At 41.2% G+C, this 17,820-nt stretch overlaps 1 protein-coding gene across 3 annotated transcripts in view; it reads left to right on the forward strand.

Annotated features, from left to right (window-relative positions):
- sorcs2 (sortilin-related VPS10 domain containing receptor 2) overlaps positions 1-17,820 on the forward strand; it is an 893,773-nt gene that overhangs the window by 836,992 nt on the left and 38,961 nt on the right. For all 3 annotated transcript variants that reach the window (XR_012098663.1, XM_073043099.1, XM_073043098.1), the window contains exons 19-24: positions 7,143-7,329; positions 9,325-9,458; positions 9,551-9,674; positions 11,332-11,444; positions 12,988-13,113; positions 14,611-14,710. Coding sequence is in view for 2 of the 3 variants with exons in the window: in XM_073043099.1 (XP_072899200.1) it covers positions 7,143-7,329; positions 9,325-9,458; positions 9,551-9,674; positions 11,332-11,444; positions 12,988-13,113; positions 14,611-14,710 (784 nt within the window). In the remaining variant the exon portion in view is untranslated. The remainder of the gene's footprint in view (positions 1-7,142; positions 7,330-9,324; positions 9,459-9,550; positions 9,675-11,331; positions 11,445-12,987; positions 13,114-14,610; positions 14,711-17,820) is intronic.

The raw sequence follows: 17,820 nt of genomic DNA on the forward strand, positions 1-17,820 counted from the left end.
TTGTCCGTAAATCGGACGTTCGTAACTCGGGGACTACCTGTATTGAATTTAAAATCACGTAAGATGCCAGATGTTCAGTGTGTGGTTACAACAATTTAGGTGTGTTAACTTTCCCCTGGCTGCGGTGAAATATCCACCTCATGTTCTGGGTATCACATTTGTTACATCAACTGACAACCTTTCTTCCATGAAACTCTCATCCACTAAGTGGAATATCTCAAGGCTTTCTCATGGTTCTGATATTCACAGTTACTATCTGATAATTATTTTTGTAATAAAGTACCCTGGTTAATATTTTCTATACCTCTGTCCCAATGGTACTAAATACAGTATCTGTACTACAGAAATCAAAAAGCCTGTGGTATGTCAAATTATCAGGTGAACGAGTAGATTTTGGGGTACTGCAAGTCTGTGTCTTTATTGATGCTTTGCTACACACTTGAGTGCTTGGTGGAGGGTGCTGATGCTTTTTTGCTGGTGGGGGTGGGGGGGGTCATTGCTTTACTGCTGTTTGTGTGTGAGGGGGGCTTTGGGGTTTTAACTTTGGGGCACTTCTCTGTTTTTGTGGATGTTTGCAAAAAAGAATTTCAGGATGTATATTATATACATTTCTCTGACATTAAATGTACCTATTGAAGGCACTAGCCTGGAATTACATTTGGTGGCCGAAAATTGATGACGACTTTGAACACATTGTTCATGCATGCGACACGTGCCAGCAGTCTTGACCTTTGAACACTCCTGTAGCATTGGCCAACCAAACTCTGGAGATGTTTACACATATTCTGTGCAGGCCCATTAGACAGTCACATGCTATTAGTAGTTGTCGATGTGCATTCGCAATGGATGGAGACCAAAGCGGTGAAGACTTCGACCAGCCAGTTGATGATAAACATTTTACGCACACTATTTCGTGCGCATGGAATGTCTGATACTGTTGCCTGTGATAATGGTCCCGTGTTACAAGTAAAGAGTTTAAATTATTTTTAATATGACAATAGAGTTTGGTTGCTACATACGTCCCCTTATCATCCATCATCAAACAGTATTGCTGAAAGAGCTGTTCAGTCTGTCAGGCAATGGATATAGATGTTGAATGGGAACATACACACCAGGATCAATCGGTTTTTGTTTGGGTACTGAATAATTCCACAAACTACCACAGATTTCTCACCATCTGAGCTATTGATGGGCTGCAGGTTGCATTCCTGATGGGATTTATTGCGTCCGGCGCCGGAAAACAAGTAAGAGTAGGTTTCATGGTTAGCACAACATGGTGGGTTGAAGGGCCTGTAATGTCCTGTAGGTTTCTATGTTCTATGAAAAAGTGGGTGTGAGATGTGGCAGTGAGCATGATAGCTGGGATGGGGTTATTTACAACTTCTAGTATACAGTATGTTCTATCCACTTTCCTTTGAAAATCCTGATAAAACCTGCATTAAAATCCATGCAAAAATGCATGAACATTCATCTGGAAATATACATTTCCAATTTATGCCAGCAAGTAGAATCAATTACAGAGAGCCTTCAGCATCAGCTGTAACTCTGACGTAAATTACAGGAATAAAATCAACTGCATGTGTTAACAAGATCACAGCTGCTACCTTTGATTATAGTTGTCAGTAAATATATTTTTTTTATGATGATCACAACATTCTATTAATAGTCTCAGAATGGGCTAAAGATTCCAACATTGGTCTGGTTTGTAACTGTACACAGCTGAAAATGATGCAAAACTCATCAGAACTTCCTTTGTGAATATGGCATCATTCAATTGACAAATCATTTTCCAAATTTAGATTTTGTTTTTGTAACAAAATTTCTATAATGCCAGCGTCAGAATATGTGTAACCTAATTGTGTATTTTTTTGCAAAATCCTCATTGAAATGTTAAATTGCTTCTCCCAACTCATTCAGATTTAAGAAGTAAATAGCAATTAGAATACAGCAAATATTTTGAAGAATTAGGCTACAATTGGCTGATCATTGCAGTAGGAAATCAGAGCTTTCAAAAAGTAGCAGACTTGTACTTTTAGAATCTGTGTAATTCAAAATAAAACTTATCAAGACCATAAAATCAGAAAACAAGTTGAAATAATTCTTTCTGATCTGCCTCTGCATTTAGTCGTTTCCTGTGGCATTTATTCTAATCCACACCCATTAATAAAAGCATCTTAAAGGGCCATCTCACTGTTGTCTCATCACCTGCTTGATGTTGATTTAGGGAAGTAGGGTTAACAATGGACCAGCATCGCATGCTAGAGCTTAATGTGTCCAAAGTCAGCAATAAACAGCACTAACATCGCCTCAAGTGAAAGTGTCCAAAATAAAATCTTCTTTGATCGGAAGTGAAACTTCTTGTAGTTCACAATGACAAAAAATATGGCTGTGCCAGCTGGACTAGAGTGAGAATAGCTATATATGTGTATTAACTCACTGACCTACAGGCTGGACAGAGCTAATCTGTAAATGCCAGATGTTCACATTGGACTAGAAGTGCAAAAGTAGTCCTTTCCTCACATTAACATCCACTAAATTAACAATGTGTGTTGAGTGGGAACACCAGTTAGTGATGCTGCCTCAAAACTCCAGGGACCCAGGTTTGATCCTGACCTCAGCCTCCATCTGTGATTCTCGATTGATGCAAACTAAATTTTGAACAATATTTGTTTTCTGAAAGGATTGTTTAAATGAGCTTACAACAACAGAAAATTGAATGAAAAAATTTTGGCATGATTTTTTGTCAAACTTACATGGAGGCATCAGTAATGCTCTTTCAAGAATCACTAGATTCTGGAATGGTTCTGGAAGACTGAAAAATTGTAAATGTCACTCCACTCTTCAAGAAGGGAGAGAGGCAAAGGAAGGAAACGAAAGGCCAGTTAGTTTGACTTCAGTGCTTGGGAAGGTGGTGGAGTCAATTATTAAGGATGAGGTCTCAGGCTACTTGGAAGCACATGATAAAATAGGCCGTATTCAGCATGGTTTCCTTAAGAGAAAATCTTGCATGGCTTTGTCAAAGGCAGGTCGTGCCTTATGAGCCTGATTGAATCTTTTGAGAATGTGATATTGATGAAGGTCAAGCAGTAGATGTAGTGTGTATGGATTTCAGCAAGGCATTTGATAAGGTACACCATGCAAGGCTTATTGAGAAAGGGGATCCAAGGGGACATTGCTTTGTGGATCCAGAATTGGCTTTCCCACAGAAAGCAAAGAATGGTTGTAGACAGGTCATATTCTGCTTGGAGGTCGGTCACCAGTGGTGTGCCTCAGCGATCTGTTCTGGGACCCCTTCTCTTCGTGATTTTTATAAATTACCTGGATGAGGAAGTGGAGGGATGAGTTAGTAAATTTGCTGATGACACAAAGGTTGGGGTGTTGAAGATAATGAGGAGGGGTGTCAGAGGTTACAGTGGGACATTGATAGGATGCAAAACTGGGCTGAGAAGTGGCAGATGGAGTTCAACCCAGATAAGTGTGAAGTGGTTTATTTTGGTAGGTCAAATATGATAGCAGAATATAGTATTAATGCTAAGACTCTTGGCAGTGTGGAGGATCAGAGGGATCCTGGGGTCCGAGTCCATAGGACACTCAAAGCAGCTGCGCAGGTTGACTCTGTGGTTAGGAAGGCGTATGGTGTATTGGCCTTCATCAATCGTGGAATTGAATTTAGGAGCCGAGAGGTTGTTACAGCTATATGGGACCCTGGTCAGACCCCACTTGCAGTACTGTGCTCAGTTCTGGTCACCTCACTAAAGGAAGGATGTGGAAACTATAGAAAGGGTGCAGAGGAAATTTACAAGGATGTTTCCTGGATTGGGGGGGCATGCCTTATGAGAATAGGTTGAGTGAACTCAGCTTTGTCTCCTTGGAGCGACGGAGGATGAAAGGTGACCTGATAGAGGTGTACGAGGTAATGAGAGGCATTGATCGTGTGGATAGTCAGAAACTTTTTCCCAGGGCTGAAATGGCTAACACGAGACGGCACAGGTTTAAGGTACTTGGAAGTAAGTACAGAGGAGATGTCAGGAGTAAGTTTTTTTACGCAGAGAGTAGTGAGTGTGTGGAATGGGCTGCCGGTGACGGGGGTGGAGGCAGATACGATAGGGCCTTTTAAGAGACTCCTGGATAGGTACACGGAGCTTAGAAAAATAGGGGGCTATGAGTAACCCTAGGTAATTTCTAAATTAAGTACATGTTCGGCACAGCATTGTGGGCCGAAGGGCCTGTATTGTGCTGTAAGTTTTCTATGTTTCTATAAATCTGTTGGAATTCTTTGAAGAAATAACAAGCAAGATAGACAAAGGAGAATTGGTTGTTGTTATGTACTTGGATTTTCAGAAGGCCTCTGACAAGGTGACAAACATGAGGCTGTTTAACAAGCTACGAGCCCATGGTATTACAGGAAAGACTCTAGCATGGATAAAGAAGTAGCTGATTGACAGGAGGCAAATAATGGGAATAAAGGGAGCCTTTTCTGGCTGGCTAGTGGTGTTCCACAGGCATCTGTGCTGGGACCAATTCTCTTTACATTATATGTCAATGATTTGGACAATGATGGCTTTGTTGCAAAGTTTGCAGGTAGTTTTGAGGAGGTACAGAGGCTAGAGAAGGACAGACAGATTAGGAAAATGGGTGAAGAAATGGCAAATGGAATATAGTGTTGGGAAGTGTATGGTCATGCACTTCAGTAGAAGAAATGAAAGAGTTGACTATTTTCTAAATGGAGAGAAAGTACAAAAAACTGAGGTGCAAAGGGACTTGCGAGTCCTTATGCAGGATTCCCTAAAGGTTAATTTGCAGGTAGAGTCAGTGGTGAGGAAGGCAAATGCAATGTTAGCATTCATTTCAAGAGGACTAGAATATAAAAACAAGGATGTAATGTTAAGACTTTATCAAGCACTGCTGAGGCCTCACTTGGAGTATTGCGAGCAATTTTGGGACCCTTATTGAAGAAAGGATGTGCTGAAACTGGAGAGGGTTCAAAGGAGATTCATGAAAATGATTCCAGGATTGAATGGCTTGTCATATAAAGAATGTCTGATGGCTCTGGGCCTGTATTCTCCAGAATTCAGAAGAATACCTACCGAACGGTGTAAGGCCTCAATAGAATGGATATGGAGAGGATGTTTTCTCAGGTGGGAGAGTCTAAGACCAGAGAACATAGCCTCAGAATAGAGGGGTGTCCTTTTAGAACAGAGATGGTAAGGATTTCTTTTTCCAGAAAGTGGTGACTGTGGAATTTGTTACCATAAGCAGCTGTGGAGGCCAAGTATTAATGTATATTTAAGGCAGAGTTTGATAACTTCTTGATTGGCCAGGGAATGAAAGAGTACAGGGAGAAGGCAGGACATTAGTGCTGAAAGGAAAATTGGATCAGCAGTGATGAAATGGCAGAGAAGATTCAATGGGCCAAATGGCCAAATTCTGCTCCGATATCTTATGGTCTTATCTATGTGATGTCAACACTGGGTTGTTGTTATTTCTCTGACAGAAACCTAGTTGAACATCACAATTAGCAGTGTCATGATTATGTAATTTGGAAGCAGAATGGTTATAACTCCTTATCGATATTCCTTACCTTTGCAAAAAATCCCTATTTATTAGGTTTGCAAGGACTGGAAGAGCTTAAATTGCACAGGTTGCAGCATGTGATATATTGGAATGGGTGTTGTTCTGTGTACTTCTCCATTATGATAGTAACCTGTCCAATAAGATTATAAGACATAGGAGCAGAATTAGGCCATTCAGCCCCTCAAGTCTGCTCTACCATTCCATCATGGCTGATCCCTGATCCCACTCATCCCATACACCTTCCTTTGCGCCGTAACTATAGACTAGAAGAAAATCTACAATTAAATTAGTGTGATATTTGCTAGTGAAATCCTTTATAATTTTATCGTGTTTAAGAGTTTTTCTTTTAAAATGGTGACACTCACACCAGAAGGTATATTGTCTCTATTTTCTGCGAAGGCTGAGGAAAGTCCATCTCCCACCCCCCCATCTTCATCATATTCTAAAGGGGTTGTATTGAGAGCATCCTGAGCAGCTGCATCACTGCCTGGTTCAGAAATTGCACCATCTCGGATCGCAAGACCCTGCAGCGGATAGTGAGGTCAGCTGAGAAGATCATCGGGGTCTCCCTTCCCGCCATTACAGACATTTACACTACACATTGCATCCACAAGGCAAACAGCATTATGAAGGACCCCATGCACCCCTCATACAATCTCTTCTCCCTCCTGCCGTCTGGGAAAAGGCTCCAAAGCATTTGGGTTCTCACGACCAGACCAGGTAACAGTTTCTTCCCCCAAGCAATCAGGCTCCTCAATACCCAGAGCCTGGACTGACACCTTGCCCTACTGTCCTGTTTATTATTTATTGTAATGCCTGCACTGTTTTTGTGCACTTTATGCAGTCCAGTGTAGGTCTGTAGTCTAGTGCAGCTTTCTCTGTTTTTTTACGTAGTTCAGTCTAGTTTTTGTACTGTGTCATGTAAACCATGGTCCTGAAAAACATTGTCTTATTTTTACTACATACTGTACCAGCAGTTATGGTCCAAATGACAATAAAAGTGACCTGATGTTGTTTTGGATACACTGTCCAGAAATTAACATATAAAACTTTATCTATTCTGTAGTTATTTTACCATTTCCCTTTGTTATGAAGGCAGTGACCTTCATTAACATTTTCTGTGCTCCAAGTGGCCATTCTTTATATGCAATGTTAAATGTCAGAAAGCTTTTCATCTGTGGTTGGCCCTCTAACAGTGCCTGATTTTGTTGTCATTGAATCTTATTAACTCTTCAGGGTTTACAATGAAGACTTTGAGTTAGGTACCTTTGGGCGATAGTTGGCTCTGTCACTTACTAATGTTAAGACTATAGTGAAGCTTCCAGCCATTATACCTTGCTGCTACATCGTTGAACTGTTGGGAGTAGGAGGGAGGAGATTGACAAACAGATATACTGTGAAGGACAGAGAACATTGTATGCTTCCAGTATATGTGAAAGAACTAGCCACAATTCAACAGGGACTTTTGGATTTGAGATAGATCAGGTCTGAAAGACTTACAAAAGACATAGTAGATCTCTTCTTAACCCACCTTTGTGAGCTCTCATTCTGGCACTTTTTTTTGTTAGGGTGATACGTTAAACAGCACTTATCAGGTGAATCTTGGAGATGGTTTTAAGGCGATTTATGTGAACCGCACACTGGTGGATGAACCAATTCAACACAGATATGAGAAACCAGGAATCTACCGTGTCTCTGTCAAAGCAGAAAACATTGCAGGCTCTGACGAAGCCATGGTTTACATTCAGGTGAACTGTAAGTTGTTAATTCACAATTTCACTATCATATTCATTAATATGTTTGACCATCTTTTTCAAAAAGAAAATACAAGATGGGGCAATGTTATAAATAGTAACATTTTACTCTATCCTGAGATCAGGACATTTGTATGTTTCGGATTGATTTTGAAGAATCTGTATATTTCAGCAGAGGAAAAAAAGCACAGCTGAATACTTCAGTCCTGAATTAGCAGTTTTCTGCCACCAGGAATCTTGAGAAGAGAGAAATTTATTTCCCTGTACCTCCACACAAGCCTTCAGATAACTCTTAAAATGTAGATTTGTTCTGATCCTTAAGAGTAAACTATCTAGCAAGAACAGGTGAAATGGGATTATTTTCCTTTAGTTTTGTTGCGTTTGTTTTGTGACCCTTGTCTTGTTTATGAGAATGGTAGACTTCACATCTTTCAAGCGGGATTGAGAAGTGAAAAGCCCTGTGTACCTGGGGTTGGTAGGCTACAGTGTCAGCCACCACACACCAAGCTGGCTGAGTTTTCGTAGCAGGTGGTGGCGAACTAATCAGAGGCCGGCAGTCTGTACCGGCATTAGAATGCTGACTCTTCCTTCCATGATAAATGGGAAGTCAACCCCTAGGCGACTCTGTCATTTAGTCGGATACAGGCTTGACCTCAACACCTCTTTGCCCCTCTCTTCCCATTTCCTTGGACTTGCTTGTAACTTAAATGTCAGAATCTGATTTGAATGTATATCCAATGATTCTATATCCATACCTCCCAAAGAGTCATGAATCTGAGGAGAAATTTGTCCTCTTCTCCATCCTAAAGAGCCAATACCATATTGTGAAACTCTGCTCCTAAATCCAGATATGTATAATCTGAGAGGCGTTCTCTCAGCATCCACTCCATGAACCTGTACTAGAATTCTGTACGCTTCATTTTCATTCTTTTGGACTCCAATCAGTATAAGCTCTGTCTTTCTTTATTTGTTACCTGCTTTGATCTAGGAGATGATGCTGCTTTGATTGCAAGCACATCCTTCCTTAAATAAGGAAACCAGATCAGTGTGCTGTTACCCAAGGTACAATCTCAGCAGCACCTTTTAAAGTTCCATCAAAATTCCTCCACTTCCTGATTATTTGTAGTCCCTGCATGCTCACTTCTTGTGTTTCATACATTGGGACTCATTGGAGTCACTCTGCATAAATGATAACTTGCTTTTCATTCCTTCTTCTAAAACATGTAACATCACTGTTTCCTGCATTTGTCTCCATCTGTTGACTTCTTGCCTATCCAGTTAACCCTCTGCAGGCTTTTTGCATCCTGCTCATAACTGTTTTAGCAAACTTGGCAGTAGTGCACTCAGTACCCGAAGCATTAGAGGCCCCAGTAATGATCCCATGGCAATGCCCATCTGAAAATGACCCGTATCACTGTTCCTTTACTTGCTGCACAGCTTCAGTCTGGACACCCCCTTTAAGTCTTTTAAGAAAGCAGTTCACCACCATTTTAAGAGCTATCAATAAGGAACACTAAATTCTGTACTTGCCAAGTATGTGTAATTCTCATACATAAATAAACATAATGGCAGGACAAGTATTGGATAAAATTTCAGGTTAAAAACTTTACATTCTAAGGAAAGCCACAAGGGTTCACAAGGAATCTCTGGATTTTAAGCTGACCTCGAGCTATAATATCAATTGGGAGTTTGTTGCCAAATTAATTAAAAGTGGGATAGGAATCTGCAGGAAATAATTGGATTCCATATTGTGCAAAATTGCATCAGAAGAAAAAAGAGTTTGTCTCTGACTTCTGCACCTGTATCAAACCATGCTATCAAAAATTCAAACTTTATCCAGTTTGTTTGAAAGTCAGTATGTGAAATGAAATGAATTAACTGAAGTATGTAGGGCTTTTAAACTGCCTTTTCATGTGCATTCTTGCACAGACATTGATTATTTGAGTAGCATTGTGTGCTGATATTTTGATGATTTATTTTACCCGGGTCTCCTCAGCTCCATTACAGTTTGTGCATCTGGAGGTATTGCCAGTTGTCCGTAGGAACCAGCAAGTGAATCTGACAGCGTTAGTGCAGCCCAGTAACTCCAACCTCACAGTCTTTCAGTGGTGGCTGGGAGATAGCCTTGAGGTGGGTCTCATTTCTCATGTTTCTTGCCTATAAAGTGCTCTTCCTTGTAGTAAAATGTAATAATCACCACATTTTTGTACCACCTCTCGTAGCCTCATCTCACTCTGGAAAACAGTTTAATAACCAGCTTTAGTGAGAACAGTCAGATTAAAGTCACAGTCCAGGCTTCCTGTGGTAGTTCCATGGTTCAGGACTCGAAGGTGGTGAGGATATTTGGTAAGTTCAATATTTCTTTTCCAAATCTAGAGAATCTGGCACCTGCGCTCTTTACTGAGAAAACTTGTCTGAGGAATATAGGCACACCCATCCTTCCCGGAGGAATGTGGGAGCACTAAATCTCTTCTGATTATTAGCAGATTGCCATGCAAATAATATTTCATGTTATAAATTCATATGTGGTTTTGGGCAGAGCCATAGAGTTATACAGCTTGGAAATGGACTATTCAGCACATCATGTCTGCACTGATTAATCTGCGTTGAACCCACCTTCCAGTACCTGGCCCATAGCATTCTATGCCTAGGCAAATTAAGTGCTCATCTTGATGTTTCTTACATGTTGTCAGTGACTCTCTCAGATTGTGTATTCCAGGTACCCACTACTCTGTGGGTGAGAAAGGACTCCTTCAGATCCCTTCTAAATCTCATATTCCTGACCTTCTATCTATATCCTCTTGTTTTATCTACTTTTGATATGGGAAAAAGATTTTTCAATTGTGTCCACTAATAATTTCCATCACTCCAGTGAAAACAGACCCAGCCTCTCCAGTTGTTTTACTGCACACTATACTCCTGTTGAGCTCCAGCCATATCATGTTTGACCATAATCTCTCTAATCTTCTATTCACTCCCCCAACTAATCTGAGAGGTAGCTTTTCCCACCCCGAGTGTGGTCAATATATGGAATGAGCTGCCAGAGGAAAGGTTGCAACTGGTACATTAACGGCATTTAAAAGATAGTTGGACAGGTACAGGGATAAGAAAGGCTCAGAGGATATAGGCCAAAAGCAGGCAATTAGGACTAACTTAGACAATAAACCTCAGAAGGATATGGGCCAAACATAGGCAAATATGACTAACTGCGATAAACATCTTGGTAAGCATGGACTAGTTGGGCCAAAGGCCTGTTTCCTTGCTTTGTGCCTCTTTGACTCCGACTCTAATGAAGTCGAATGTCCCATATGCTTTCTTAATCACATTATCTTCCTGCACTGCTACCTTCAAGGATCTTTGGATTTGCAAAGCAAGGTCCCTCTCTACCTCAGCCTCCCCCGGGACCTGGTAATTTCATGGTGTACATCTTAGTCACATCAGTATTCCCAAAATGTATCAGCTCATATCTATCATGTTTAAACTCCTCTTGCCGTTTCTCAGCAAATTTCAACAGCACATCAATATCTCCCTCTAGCCTAAAGACTGCTCTCTGGACAGTCAACAACAGTCCATAGCTGTCTATCGGGAAACTTTTTAAGAGATTTCTCCCATTGATCTTTTTTGTTACACTTCAAATTACTTTTAATGCCAGGTGTTCAGAAATAAATCAAAACAAAGTGTAAACTTTTTGAATATATCTAGCCAATATTTTTGGATAGGAATCTATGGAAATTCCAGGCACAGATTCCAATTTTACAGGTGGCTATGTAAGGTTGTGTCTTCGAGCACACACTTGGTGAACTGGCCTTTGAGAAATGTTACTGTGACATGAATCATTATATCACTTGAACTTGATAGCAAAATATATCACTTCATACCAAAATAATACCAACTATTTACTAATTAAACAAATGAAATATAATTTACAAGCTGTTGCCAGTCTATAACTTTTAAATAAATAGTGCCTCAGCCTCCATTCTACAACAAATACATCCTTTTTTAGATCAGTTGGAAGTCCTGCCTCTGGAGTTTTCTCAGAATATTGATAGTTACAACCCTAATGTGCCGGAATGGAGAGAAGATATTGGGCACGTTATATCAAGGATTTTAGCAGAGGTAAAGTATATTTTTACCTTATTCACATGTGTGTTGTCTCATCAAAATTCGGCAGAATATTGTAGACGTGTCAAACTGGACGGGGAAGGAAAATAAATTTATAACTATATGATTTGGAACTTATGCTCAGTTGGCCAGTTAAAACTATACCCTAGTGCGGGAAAAGCTACATAATCTTACAATGATTTTATTACTACAGAATCACAAAATTATTTTGGCAGGGACAGAGAATATTCGGTCCATCAAATTGAAGTCAACCTTCTACAAGCACAACCAAGTTTCCTCATTTCTCAGTCTTGCAGTTTCTTTCCTTTCTCATACTTGAATCTGCCTCCTTTCAGGTTTAAATGGTTTAAGTATCAGTAATTATGCAGAGTTAGATCAATTTTCACCAGTCACTATCAACCAAAAATTACCCTAAGATATTACAGTATTGCCTTCATAGTTTTGTCTGGCCCAAATTACACAAACTGCTTTTTCCGTTTACCAAGAATGTGAAACGATAGGAATGAGTTGTCTGACATTCACTAAGGTCATACGATCATACAAGACCAAAGTTCAAAGCAAATTTATTTTCAATGTACATATACTGTGACAGGAAGCTGCCATAATATATTGCACAGGCTGTCTTGAAGAACTATTTACATTGTCCCCTTTCCTGTTTTCTTTTGAATCTTCCAGTAAGAAGGTCCATGTTTGAATTTCCATTTCACTTTGGATATTTGGATTTCCTTTGGGGTGTTTAAACTGAGAAGATATTTCATTCAGTTTCATACACCTTGATAACATTTTGCCCAGTGGCCAATTGAAGTGGGTGTTTTCATTTTTGACGCCAATTTTTTTCTTAGACAAACTCCAAATTAGATGTGTATAATGTAACTTAACTTCAAAGTGACACCCTTAACCTCCTCCCCACCACTTTGTTTTCAAGTGGCCGTGCCATTTTGTAACCTCCTACCTTGCCCACTCTGCATTTTCACCTTCTCTCTGTCTTGTCCACTCTGCCATCTTCCTCTTGCCCGATTTGTACAGGTTCCTTGTTCTCTTGCCACAGTTTCCTCAGGCAAAGTCCTCTCTATTGTTTGTTTAGCTTCTACCCGATTTTGAAATGAAGCGAGTGTGCAGGCTCTCCCTTGGTTAATGCTTTGTTTTATCCTCCAGAGTAGCATTGCATTAGAGCAGGAAGTTCTGGTGAGTGATGGCAGGCATGGAGAAGTGGACACCAACTTCAAATTAATTAAATATACCTTACAAAAATTGTAATATTAATATTCAGTACTCACCTAAGAGCTGCATAAGGAATATTAAATACGGGTCTTCCTCTTTTGACCTCATTAGATCCAAATTATTCTACTCCTACTGTCAATGAATATTTAAGTTTTAGAACAAATTTTATTAACCAGTTCATTAATATTAATTTCATCTGTAGAAACAAATGTATCTCTTATTCCGTTCAATCATTTGAAAGAAGATCAATTAGCATTTGGAATAATCTCAGTGTAGAACAATTTTAAATTATACTGTTGTTGTCGTCTTGTTTTAGACAACAGGTATCCCTGAGGAATTACTGCTGACGGTGGTCAGAATAGGTTTACCCACCACAGCAGAACTGTATCTGCTCCCGCCACTGGAAAAACCAAAGAGGAGAAGGAGCACAACTACTGACAAGGTGATGTGAGCTGACATTATAAAGATAACTCAAAGCCACCATGGAAACAGCCAATGCTATAGAATTGATTATGTCATGAATTACATAGGGACAAGTTACATTTGGATCGTGCATATGACAGAGAGCAGTGTCCCAAAGCATTTCAGAAAATGTGGGTGAAAATTCACTGCAGATTCTGGAAATCTGAAACAAAAGCAGGAATTACTGGAAAAACTCATCAGATCAGACAGCATCTGTGGAAGGTGAATTCTAGGCATAACTCCAATATATGGAAGACAAGTTATGCAATATTAGCTCGTTAAATAGAAACATGGTGGAATATTAGCAGTGAATTGCATTCCATCACCTTATAGCCACTAATCTGGCATTGTAAACCTAATTCAAGAGAACACTGAGGACAGTGGTAAAGTACCAAGCTTGAAATACTTAGTGGATCGTCTGTGTTAGCCTTTTTCTGAAGTTGCTGTCATCAAAGACACCAGTCTTTAGCTAACTGGGTTTTCTTAGTGTGAACTCAGAATGGTGGGTGGATCTCCAGCAATGATGTGGCAGTGATGCTCTCTTGGGTAGGTTGTTTCTGAGTGATTACCAGAGCAACACTGGAATCTCAGTGACAAACTATTCCTCTATTATTGGGTCAAAATCCTGGAGATCCCTACCTGTGGGGAGAGGTAATTTCATAGCCAATCAGCCTAATTTCCAGCACAGTATTGGGATAAAGAAGGAAATACCCAGAGGGAAGGGGGTATTGCATATGGTGATAGGGAAAATGTGCAGATGCCACAGCGAGGGGACACTGAAGGTCATACTGGCTGGAACTGTGAGACAGCAGCACCACAGGATCATCTGGTAGAATGGAATGCAGTACGGTAGCATTGTCTGAAACCTCAAACTTCCTCTCAATCAGAGGCTCCCTACCTGGCATCCATGAACCCCTTGCTGAATGGTATTGGCCCATGGCATAAAAAAGGTTGGGAAACACAGCTCTAGATAGAATAAACCCAATTTTTCTCTATCGTCTAGTTTTGAGGCATTAATCTAGGTACGTTGTTAATTGTTACATTATTTGTAGAAACATCCTTTTCCATCACTCAGATCGTTCAGAGATGACGGCTGCTGCTGTGTTCTTGTGGCAGTCTAATGGATAATTAGACAATTAGCAGGTATTTCAGCCACTTTTATGGGGTTAGGGAGAGTTTCATGTTGGGTTAGAATTAGTCACCAACACATAATAAACTTGGTGAATTATTGGTACTAATTTTAACTAGGAAGTAGGAAAAGTAAAGACATAATACACTTTCAAAGAACTACAAATTAACCTGCTTTGTTCACTCTGTGTTTAGTAATTGCTACCAAATTATCTCAGTAATCAAAATGCAATGCTCAGTGTGATGTCTGCGTAGAATTGCTGCTGTTAAGAATGGTGTGAGTGACTTGAGTATGGGGCTCTATTGTGATTCATTCAGTTGATAGATTGATTCTTTTATTTGTCCACAGGGGATTGATTCTTTAATAGAAGCTCTGACAGAAAACCAAGTCAAAATTTCTCTGAAACCAGGGGTTGAAGTGGCTGTTACACTGGCAGATTACAGAGCCGGTAAGGTCACAATAAAAGTTGCATTGAAACAGGTTTGAATGTTGTCAAAAATGTCATATTTTAATGTGCACATAAACATTTTCAACAACAAAGTGCAAGCGCAAGCACAATGTTCACAGTTCCAGTTGTCTGCAACACATGGGTATACTGGGGTCAAAAATCTGACCCCATCCCAAAGTGTAATTGTCTGGGCTACTGAATCAGGATTGACGAGAGAAATCTGCTCACCAGCCCTATCACCAGTCATAAGTCAATTTTGAGTGAATTTATCGAAAACCAATAACCCTCTGGGAGTTGATAAAAAACCAAGGGGGTTGGGAGGGGCGTGAGAGGGGAAGAGGGGTCTTTAAGGTAACCAGGTTGAAATGTAGAGTTTAAACAGTACCACCGAGATTGAAGGGTTTGGGTATTGGAGAGAGCCTGAATGTTGTATGTAAACCATTGAAACTTTGCATACAGGTACAGTGCAGCAAGCATTTGGTAAGGTTCCCGTGTGTTGGCCTTCATTGCAAGGAAATTTGAGACAAGTATAAAGATGCCTTACTGGTATTTAAAGGCCGTTGAATAGATATATTTTGAATATTATCTACAGTTCTTGTTTACCCTACCTAAGGACTAATAAATTGTGATAGAGACAATGCAAAGTGCTGGTGGAACACAGCAGGCCAGGCAGCATCAATAGGGAGAAGCACTGTCAACGTTTCAGGCCGAGACCCTTCATCAGGCCTAACTGAAAGGAAAGATAGTAAGAGATTTGAAAGTAGGAGGGGGAGGGGAAAATGCGAAATGATAGGAGAAGACCGGAGGGTGTGGGGTGAAGCTAAGAGCTGGAAAGGTGATTGGCAAAAGGGATACAGAGCTGGAGAAGGGAAAGGATCATGGGATAGGAGGCCTAGGGAGAAAGAAAGGGGGAGGGGAGCACCAGAGGGAGATGGAGAACAGGCAGTGACGGGCAGAGAGAGAGAAAAAAACAAACAACGCATAAACTATTCCTCTATTATTGGGTCAAAATCCTGGAGATCCCTACCTTTGGGGGGAGGTAATTTCATAGCCAATCAGCCTAATTTCCAGCACAGTATTGGGATAAAGAAGGAAATACCCGGAGGGAAGTGGGTATTGCATATGGTGATAGGGAAAATGTGCAGATGCCACAGCGAGGGGACACTCAAGGTCATATTGGCTGGAACTGTGAGACAGCAGCACCACAGGATCATCTGGTAGAATGGAATGCAGTACGGTAGCATTGTCTGAAACCTCAAACTTCCTCTCAATCAGAGGCTCCCTACTTGGCATCCATGAACCCCTTGCTGAATGGTATTGGCCCATGGCATAAAAAAGGTTGGGAACCTCAGCTCTAGAAAGAATAAACCCAATTTTTCTCTATCGTCTAGTTTTGAGGTGTTAATCCAGGTACTTTGTTAATTGTTACATTATTTGTAGAAACATCCTCCTTCACTACATCGACGACTGCGTTGGCGCTGCCTCCTGCACGCATGCTGAGCTCGTTGACTTCATTAATTTTGCCTCCAACTTTCACTCTGCCCTCAAATTTACCTGGTCCATTTCTGACACCTCCCTCCCCTTTCTTGATCTTTCTGTCTCCATCTCTGAAGACGGCTTATCTACTGATAGCCTACAGACTCTCACAGCTACCTGCACTATTCCTCTTTCCACCCTGTCGTGCAAAAATGCTATCCCCTTCTCACAATTCCTCCGCCTCCGCCGCATCTGCTCTCAGGATGAGGCTTTTCAATAGACAATAGACAATAGGTGCAGAAGTAGACCATTCGGCCCTTTGAGCCTGCACTGTCATTTTGAGATCATGGCTGATCATCTTCTATCAATACCCGGTTCCTGCCTTGTCCCCATATCCCTTGATTCCCCTATCCATAAGATACCTATCTAGCTCCTTCTTGAAAGCATCCAGAGAATTGGCCTCCACTGCCTTCCGAGGCAGTGCATCCCAGACTCCCACAACTCTCTGGGAGAAGAAGTTTTTCCGTAACTCTGTTCTAAATGACTTACCCCTTATTCTCAAACCATGCCCTCTGGTACTGGACTCTCCCAGCATCTGGAACATATTTCCTGCCTCTATCTTGTCCAATCCCTTAATAATCTTATATGTTTCAATCAGATCCCCTCTCAATCTCCTTAATTCCAGCGTGTACAAGCCCAGTCTCTCTAACCTCTCTGCGTAAGACAGTCCGGACATCCAAGGAATTAACCTCGTGAATCTACGCTGCACTTCCTCTACAGCCAGGATGTCCTTCCTTAACCCTGGAGACCAAAACTGTACACAATACTCCAGGTGTGGTCTCACCAGGGCTCTGTACAAATGCAAGAGGATTTCCTTGCTCTTGTACTCAATTCCCTTTGTAATAAAGGCCAACATTCCATTGGCCTTCTTCACTGCCTGCTGCACTTGCTCATTCACCTTCAGTGACTGATGAACAAGCACTCCTAGATCTCTTTGTATTTCTCCCTTACCTAACTTTACACCATTCAGATAATAATCTGCCTTCCTGTTCTTACTCCCAAAGTGGATAACCTCACACTTATTCACATTAAAGTTCATCTGCCAAGTATCTGCCCACTCACCCAGCCTATCCAAGTCACCCTGAATTTTCCTAACATCCTCATCACATTTTCATTCCAGGATGAAGGAGATGTCTTCCTTTTTTAAACAAAGGGGCTTCCCTTCTTCCACCATCAACTCTGCTCTCAAATGCATCTTTTCCATTTCCCGCACATCTGTCCTCACCCCATCCACCCACCACTCCACTCAGGATAGGGTTCCCTTTGTCCTCACCTACCACCCCACCAGCCTCCGGGTCCAACGTATAATTCTCCGTAACTTGCACCACCTCCAACGGGATCCCACTACCAAGCACATCTTTCCCTCCCCCCCCTTTCTGCTTTCCGTAGGGATCGCTCCCTACGCGACTCCCTTGTCCACTCGTACCCCCATCCCTTCCCACCGATCTCCCTCCTGGCACTTATCCTTGTAAGCGGAACAAGTGCTACACCTGCCCTTATACTTCCTCCCTCACCACCATTCAGGGCCCCAGACAGTCCTTCCAGGTGAGGCGACACTTCACCTGTGCGTCGGC

This window comes from Hemitrygon akajei, chromosome 4 (assembly GCF_048418815.1).
Source record: "Hemitrygon akajei chromosome 4, sHemAka1.3, whole genome shotgun sequence".
NCBI classification, from domain to species: Eukaryota; Metazoa; Chordata; class Chondrichthyes; order Myliobatiformes; family Dasyatidae; genus Hemitrygon; species Hemitrygon akajei.